This window comes from Lactuca serriola, chromosome 4 (genome assembly GCF_051521515.1).
Source record: "Lactuca serriola cultivar US96UC23 chromosome 4, Lser_US96UC23_V15, whole genome shotgun sequence".
In the NCBI taxonomy this organism is placed as follows: domain Eukaryota; kingdom Viridiplantae; phylum Streptophyta; class Magnoliopsida; order Asterales; family Asteraceae; genus Lactuca; species Lactuca serriola.
In genome coordinates this window covers 105,899,376-105,908,543 of record NC_136411.1, presented here as the reverse complement: position 1 = coordinate 105,908,543, position 9,168 = coordinate 105,899,376, and the positions used below count along the sequence as shown (strand labels likewise).

The 9,168-nt window shown below is 36.4% G+C and overlaps 1 protein-coding gene across 1 annotated transcript; it reads left to right on the top strand.

Moving 5' to 3' along the window:
- Window positions 1-272: 272 nt before the first annotated feature.
- On the top strand, window positions 273-2,353 carry LOC145098691 (GDT1-like protein 4). The gene is made up of 7 exons (XM_079036301.1): window positions 273-398; window positions 1,077-1,142; window positions 1,444-1,575; window positions 1,680-1,778; window positions 1,890-1,962; window positions 2,096-2,181; window positions 2,300-2,353. Exons 1-7 carry the CDS (start codon window positions 273-275, stop codon window positions 2,351-2,353), a joined length of 636 nt encoding a protein of 211 aa, XP_078892427.1.
- Window positions 2,354-9,168: the final 6,815 nt, after the last annotated feature.

Below are 9,168 nucleotides of genomic sequence, written 5' to 3'. Positions count from 1 at the left end.
ACTTCACTTCACACTCTGAGTTTGTTCTCTCCCTAATCGATGCATCCACATTCTCGTCTCTCCCCCTCCACCGGGTTTTCTCTCATCTCTCTCCTCCATAGATGAATATTTTTCTTTCTCCTTTGTTTGTGCTTCCTTATTGCAGGTGGTCTCGGTGGTGTTTGATAGTTGGAAACGAAAGCAACAGTGAGTATACAACAGGCCTTCCATTCCAAAAAAAACTTTGCACGTAATAGAGAAGGTTAATTCCACATAAGGGATGGAGCCAGAAGATGTGGGTGATAAAAACGCAATCATTGGAGCCAGAAGATATCTCTCCTCCACCAGATGAAGATTGTCGAAGAGCTGAAGGGGGGACCAATTTCTATAAAGCAGTGCTCTATATGTTCCTTTTTCTGGTAATTCTACGATCCCTTTACAATTTATTCTATTTTCGTTTTTTATTTTATATATGTTCATGTTAATTTCTAAACATGAATCACTTCACCTTCTTAAATCTTGTGTTTTTTTTCATGAAAATCATCCCCCAGTTTATAAAATTATATGCCTAATTGTTGAGATATGCATTTGTTTTAGGTTGAGGGTGAGGGTAGGGCACCTAATTCTCCTTAGAATACAAATACAAAAGCAATATGCCATTGTTGGAATGGAGATGGATTTCAGCAACATGAACTGTTTGACTTTGATTCTTGCTAAATGGAAAATAATAATAGATGAACAGGGGAAGTGGTGACCTAAATACCAAGTGTCATCAGAGAATTGCTATTACGTAGGGGCAGATTTTAGTTTGCATCTTGTTCACCAAGGCAAAAGAAAAAAGAGAAATAGGAAGTGTAGAAGAAAAAAAGATGAACATGGGAATGAACCAAAAAACAGAGGAATAATGTTTACTTCTTGCCAAAGGTAAAACTACTTATTAAAAACATGATTTTGAATGAAATTACAATGTAATGCAAGTCCTATTTTATACTAAACACAAATGAAACGTAGTCTAATTCAAATACCACATAAAAAATGCAAGTTTACTAAAAAATTCCTAAAATACCCCTGGGCTAAAATTGTCCCAATTTCTCTAGGTTATCCAACAGGTATTGCAGAAAAGTGGGGTTATTCTTGATTCACCAGAGGAGCAAAAGAAGAAGGTTTAGTGATATAGCTATAATATTGTGATTTGTGAACAAACTTGAAACTATTAAAACCCTTATACATTGGAAACCCTTCTGTTGAGGATGAGCATTTAGACACATATGAACTTTCAATACTAATTTATAAGTTTCCTCTTTCCTATGTTTATACTTTATAGTTGGATTTCAAATTTTTGTTTCTTTATGCTATAGAAAGTTTTAGATATTTAAATACTATATGCTAGTCTATGTTGAGGTTTGAATAAGATTCTACTTATTATTCATCATACATCTTAATGCGTGTATTTACTTGAAACAGGTTGTTGTGGAAAGAATTAAAAACAATGTCATAGGTGACAAGATTGATCCAAAAGCTGTACCAAATTTGGATCCTGGTCTTGGTGTTTTGGATGCATTTTTTGCCAGTTTGTCAATGATTCTTGTCAGTGAGGTATGTTCTTTCCCTATCTTTTTTTACAGGCACACATAAGTTTCCACAAATGTTTATTTCTCAAAATTACATTACCCAATATTCCATTTATTGCTTCCATCTAGATTGGAGATGAAACTTTTATTATAGCAGCTCTTATGGCAATGCATCATCCAAAGTCAATTGTTCTATCAGGTGCACTCAGTGCTCTGTTTGTAATGACTGTAAGTTTGCTACTTTTCTTTTTTTACCCTTTTCATATTTTAGTGAACATAAATGAAAAACATATATTTTAGTTTGCTTCTAAGTTTAGTTTGGTTTTATTTGGTATGTAGATACTTTCTACAGGGCTTGGTAGGATTGATCCAAATCTAATATCAAGGAAACACACAAACAGTGTTGCTACAGGTATGTATTGAGTATATATATATATATATATATATATATATATATATATATATATATATATATATATATATTAAAATTCAATTTAAAATATGAGGATTGTGAGACATCTAAATTGTTTTTTTCTACAATGCAGTTCTTTATGCCTTCTTTGGGCTGTGTTTGTTCTATATTGCTTGGAGATCAGATTCAAAAGCATCTCAAAAACAGGAGATGGAGCAAGTATGTTTTCTTTTTCCCCATTAAGGGTTATAGTTTTTATATAAATTTAGGCTTTACCTCATTATTAAATACCCAAAAAACAATCCAAAAATCTGATTCTATTACAAAATATATGCAGGTAGAAGAGAAATTAGAGTCTGGACAAGTCAAAACAGCTGCACGCAGAAATTAGAGTCTGGACAAGGCAAAACGTTGTAGAAGTTTGATCCAATTTTTTGCAAATCAACAAAGGTGCATTTTGTCTCGTTGATTGGTCAAAAGATAGTATATGTTATGGATGTTAATAAGTTGGGTAATGTAGTAACTCGAATATTTGAAAATGCAGGGATCTTTTACAATCTTTTGAGAAGGCAACAGGGAAAAAACCACTGGGGATCATATTCTATAGGTATATATATAAATATAATTTCAAGTGGTACAATTAAAGAAAAAAAAACTAAATCTTCACTTCGTTTTTTATTTGCAGGGATGGTGTAAGTGATGGGCAACTAATGAGCCGAAAGCAACTTCTTTAGTACAAGAGTGGGGACACTGTTCTCTATAATAATGCGGTTAAATTGTATACATTTTGTTTATATCCAGGTGTTTCCAAGGCGAGAAACATTTCCAGATTTGGACTGTGTTGACTCGGTGAGTTCAGTGGAACAACTCATTATACTTTGAAAGACCTTAACGACCAGGGACTAAAGGTATCTTTTCCTTGATTTTTAGGCTTATTCTAACCTTAATTAGTTGAGCCCTTTAGGAGGTTATTATTAATGTATCTGCATCCATGGTAATGAATCGACACTTGCAATCCAAGTTTTAGGTTAAGCTTCTTATAATTCTTGTATGGTGTCATTGGGTTATTTTCTTTTTTGATGGTGGGATGTCAAAATAAACGGTTCTTATATAGACTACAGAGCGAGAGCTATGTTATTCTTGTCTCTTCAACTACATTTAACTAAATAAACACAATTATCTTATTAAATTTAACTCAAAACCCATAGGGCATTGGTCTTGTAAACACTGAAATCACTCAAAACTCAAAACAGTATATACCAAGAAACAAATATTCAGTAGATTTCTGATATAATGACTTGTGTTGATGCAGTTTTTGCTTAAATATTCAAACATGGTGCACTACAATTTCAAGAAAATCACAAGGGTACCCACTGGAAAAGACTTTGCAGACATAGTCCTCAGTAGAACCCAAAGAGAAACCCCAACAGTTGTCCACAAAGGCTATGCAATCAACTGAATTAGAGGTTTTTATATGAGAAAAGTGAAGTTCACACAAACAAACTTTGGTGTTTGCAATTATTGATCCACAGTAAGTCTATGGACTGAATGTTATGCTTATAATGTGTTTTTGGATTGTCCTATACAATGTTTTTTTGTTTCTGTGTATTTTGTGCATCAGGTAAAGTTGGTGGAAGAAAATAATATGAAGCCACTTGATTCAAATCTTGCAGCATTATCAGCAAGATGCAGTAAAGACTTGGAGTTGAATTTGGCTAAGTCTTTCTTGAGTGAGATGGGCCAATGTACAACTTCTTATCCATATAACAGCTGTTTGGAGCATTAGTCTTAAAGAATTATGAAAGGCAAGATGCAACTTTATTTAGTTGGAATTTGATGTAGAGAGTAGATTAGATGCAAATTTAGATATTGTAAAAAATAGAATTGTATGACATTAAATTTTATGCAATGGATTGTATTTTTTGTATATGATATTTTATTTCTATTATGAATTGTATGACATCAAATTTAGATATTGTAAATATTTTTTTTAGAACATTTAAAATTATGATACGCAAAAATGTGTGTCATCTTCATTTATGACATGGCCTTTCTTGAGGCTTCCTTGATACGCATTGCGTGTCATAAACATGCGCGTCGTAAGGTTACGACACGCAAATGCGTGTCGTCTTCCTTTATGACAGGGCCTTCCTTGATACGCATTGCGTGTCATAACCGTGCGTCGTAAATGCGCGTCATAAATGCGCGTCGTAAATGCGCGTCGTCTCTCTTTATGACAGGGCATTCCTTGACACGCATTTGCGCGTCGTCTGAGCGTTTTACGACATGCAATGAGCGTCGTAAAAGGCCTTTTTTCTAGTAGTGTCAAGACCTCATTTTTATGACTCAAGACCCCTCATTGGGTCTGAAAGGACAACTTATTGGGTTAAGAGCATGCAATAATCAAGAATCACAAAGTTTGGGACCAAAAATGCCCTAAATTAAGCAATAACTAGATCCATAAGAAAAGATGATCACGCTAGGAGCTTTTTACCTCCTAAAGGTTGCTAGCAAGTAGAGAATCCCAGATCCAAGCTTCTCCCAAGCTCCAAAGTCCTTCTACCACCTTCTTCTTCTTGAATAACACTACCAAAACACACAAATGAGCTCAAAATGCACTCTTCTCACTTAGGTTTAGCTAGAGGGACCATTTTCAAGTGGAGGGTGATTAGGGTGAAGGTCTTGGGGCAATAAAGTTGTTTAAATAGGGTTCAAACCCCCGCACGTACGCCCTATCTACGCAATGTACGCCCAACATACTAAACTCTCGTATTTACGCCTTGCGTACGAAGCGTACGTCCAACGTACTAATCCAACCAAAAATTACCAAAATGCCACTATGGGCCATTTTGCACTCTTTCTCATGCACAAGGCCAAAATGCAACATTTCTTCATACATAAGGTTAAAAGTTGAAATTACCTCATGCCAACATCGGGATGTTACAATTTTGAACCTAATTTCATGGCTTATTATGTTACAAGGACCATTATAGCCACCGCCACATCAAAGTTATTTTCCGGCGACCACCACCACCACATCACCACCGGTGGGTTTTGCATTTCTCCGGCCACAAGTACATTTTTCTGGCCACCCTTTACTGTTAAATATGTAGTGTATATGTATGTGTTTGTATTTTGTATTGAATTGATATATATATATATATATATATATATATATATATATATATATATATATATATATCAATTCAATACAAAATACAAACACATACATATACACTACATATTTAACAGTATATATATCAATTCAATACAAAATACAAACACATACATATACACTACATATTTAACAGTAAAGGATATATATATATATATATATATATATATATATATATATATATATATATATATATATATATATATATATATATATATAGATTGGTTTTTACTGTATGTATGAAGTTCTTAACTAAAAATAACATAATGTATGTTATAAATTTTTAGAAATCAAGTTAATATGCTAAAACAACAAAAATGTAAAGTTTTTAGAAGTTCATATGAAGTCCACGTATGGACTAAGGTCATTTTTGTACTAGTGTGCTAAAAAAATAATAAATAAAAATAAAAAAATAAAGATTAGTGTAAGAAAAAAATATAGACTTAAGTTGCGATTTTCAAGGAACCATGCGGATCATTTATACAATTTAGTCTTGAACATATTTAAGGTTTATTTAAGACCACCCACTGGCCACCTAGAATCAAATTGAGATTTGAGAACATGAAGCTATCAATGTGGACATCACAATCGCTATTGGTTTCTTTTTAGCTGATAATCATAATCACTTTCAATATAAAAATGATATTTCGTTTATATATTCTTCTAGCATCGTGGATATTTTTCCTTCGTACATAGTTTACTAAATCATGAATACTTTAAGAAATACTCATTTTATTTAATAAGAAAAAACAGTATGGTCATTCTAAATGAAGATGAAGATTGAATAAATGAGGTTTTGGCAAAAAATAAATAAATAAATAAATAAATAAAACACACACACCTCGTCTATAAAGAAGCTTTCGTTGAAACATTGTAAAAAACTGTTTTGTGTCTATACGTGAACACATATAACAAGACAAAAACTTCAAAAATGGTCCATGTGGTTTTACAAAATCTGATGTTTGGTTTTTAATTTATAAAAATCTCACGATGGTCCTGTGATTTCAAAACTTTTAATGTTTAGTTCTTCCGCCTAACTCCGTCAACTTTCTACCGTTAAGTTAGGGGCATTTTCGTCATTTCAATACTGACCATTTATGAAGGTTTTCTATTATTTTAAATAAAAAGAAAAACTCTCTCTCTCTCTCTCTCTCTCTTTCTCTCCAGTAACCCCACCCACCCATCTTTGCCTTTCTCTCTAATCTCCAATGACATCGAAACTCTATTACCCCTAAAACAAAAACCCATCAGTCAATCTCACCGGAGAGTTATTGAACCGGTTGTAGGAATTGATACCACTTACAATGGTGGCAGTTTCCGATCATGTTTTAGGTGATGTTGAACAACCATCGACGCTCTCTCTCTCTCTCTCTCTCCAGTAACCCCACCCACCCATCTTTGTCTTTCTCCCTCATCTCCAATGACATCGAAACTCTATTACCCCTAAAACAAAAACCCATCAGTCAATCTCACCGGAGAGTTATTGAACCGGTTGTAGAAATTGATACCACTTACAATGGTGGCAGTTTCCGATCATGTTTTAGGTGATGTTGAACAACCATCGACTCTCTCTCTCTCTCTCTCTCTCTCTCTCTCTCTCTCTCTCTCTCCAGTAACCCCACCCATCCATCTTTGTCTTTCTCCCTCATCTCCAATGACATCGAAACTCTATTACCCCTAAAACAAAAACCCATCAGTCAATCTCACCGGAGAGTTATTGAACCGGTTGTAGGAATTGGTACCACTTACAATGGTGGCAGTTTCCGATCATGTTTTAGGTGATGTTGAACAACCATCGACGCTCTCTCTCTCTCTCTCTCTCCAGTAACCCCACCCAACCATATTTGTCTTTCTCCCTCATCTCCAATGACATCGAAACTCTATTACCCCTAAAACAAAAACCCATCAGTCAATCTCACCGGAGAGTTATTGAACCGGTTGTAGAAATTGATACCACTTACAATGGTGGCAGTTTCCGATCATGTTTTAGGTGATGTTGAACAACCATCGACTCTCTCTCTCTCTCTCTTTCTCTCTCTAGTAACCCCACCCACCCATCTTTGTCTTTCTCCCTCATCTCCAATGACATCGAAACTCTATTACCCCTAAAACAAAAACCCATCAGTCAATCTCACCGGAGAGTTATTGAACCGGTTGTAGGAATTGATACCACTTACAATGGTGGCAGTTTCCGATCATATTTTAGGTGATGTTGAACAACCATCGACGCTACCTCTCTCTCTCTCTCTCTCTCTCTCTCTCTCTCTCTCTCTCTCTCTCTCCCCCCCCCCCCTCTAGTAACCCCACCCACCCATCTTTGTCTTTCTCCCTCATCTCTAATGACATTGAAACTCTATTACCCCTAAAACAAAAACCCATCAGTCAATCTCACCGGAGAGTTATTGAACCGGTTGTAGGAATTGATACCACTTACAATGGTGGCAGTTTCCGATCATGTTTTAGGTGATGTTGAACAACCATGGACGTTCTCTCTCTCTCTCTCTCTCTCTCTCTCTCTCCCCCCAGTAACCCCACCCACCCATCTTTGTCTTTCTCCCTCATCTCCAATGACATCGAAACTCTATTACCCCTAAAACAAAAACCCATCAGTCAATCTCACCAGAGAGTTATTGAACTGGTTGTAGGAATTGATACCACTTACAATGGTGGCAGTTTCCGATCATGTTTTAGGTGATGTTGAACAACCATCGACGCTCTCTCTCTCTCTCTCCAGTAACCCCACCCACCCATCTTTGTCTTTCTCCCTCATCTCCAATGACATCGAAACTCTATTACCCTTAAAACAAAAACCCATCAGTCAATCTCACCGGAGAGCTATTGAACCGGTTGTAGGAATTGATACCACTTACAATGGTGGCAGTTTCCGATCATGTTTTAGGTGATGTTGAACAACCATCGACGCTCTCTCTCTCTCTCTCTCCAGTAACCTCACCCACCCATCTTTGTCTTTCTCCCTCATCTCTAATGACATCGAAACTCTATTACCCCTAAAAAAAAACCCATCTGTCAATCTCACCGGAGAGTTATTGAACCGGTTGTAGGAATTGATACCACTTACAATGGTGGCAGTTTCCGATCATGTTTTAGGTGATGTTGAACAACCATCGACGCTCTCTCTCTCTCTCTCTCTCTCTCTCTCTCTCCTTCCAGTAACCCCACCCACCCATCTTTGTCTTTCTCCCTCATCTCCAATGACATCGAAACTCTATTACCCCTAAAACAAAAACACATCAGTCAATCTCACCGGAGAGTTATTGAACCGGTTGTAGAAATTGATACCACTTACAATGGTGGCAGTTTCCGATCATGTTTTAGGTGATGTTGAACAACCATCGACTCTCTCTCTCTCTCTCTATTTCTCTCTCTAGTAACCCCACCCACCCATCTTTGTCTTTCTCCCTCATCTCCAATGACATCGAAACTTTATTACCCCTAAAACAAAAACCCATCAGTCAATCTCACCGGAGAGTTATTGAACCGGTTGTAGGAATTGATACCACTTACAATGGTGGCAGTTTCCGATCATATTTTAGGTGATGTTGAACAACCATCGACGCTACCTCTCTCTCTCTCTCTCTCTCTCTCTCCCTCCAGTAACCCCACCCACCCATCTTTGTCTTTCTCCCTCATCTCCAATGACATTGAAACTCTATTAACCCTAAAACAAAAACCCATCAGTCAATCTCACCGGAGAGTTATTGAACCAGTTGTAGGAATTGATACCACTTACAATGGTGGCAGTTTCCGATCATGTTTTAGGTGATGTTGAACAACCATGGACGCTCTCTCTCTCTCTCTCTCCCCAGTAACCCCACCCATCCATCTTTGTCTTTCTCCCTCATCTCCAATGACATCGAAACTCTATTACCCCTAAAACAAAAACCCATTAGTTAATCTCACCAGAGAGTTATTGAACCGGTTGTAGGAATTGATACCACTTACAATGGTGGCAGTTTCCGATCATGTTTTAGGTGATGTTGAACAACCATCGACGCTCTCTCTCTCTCTCT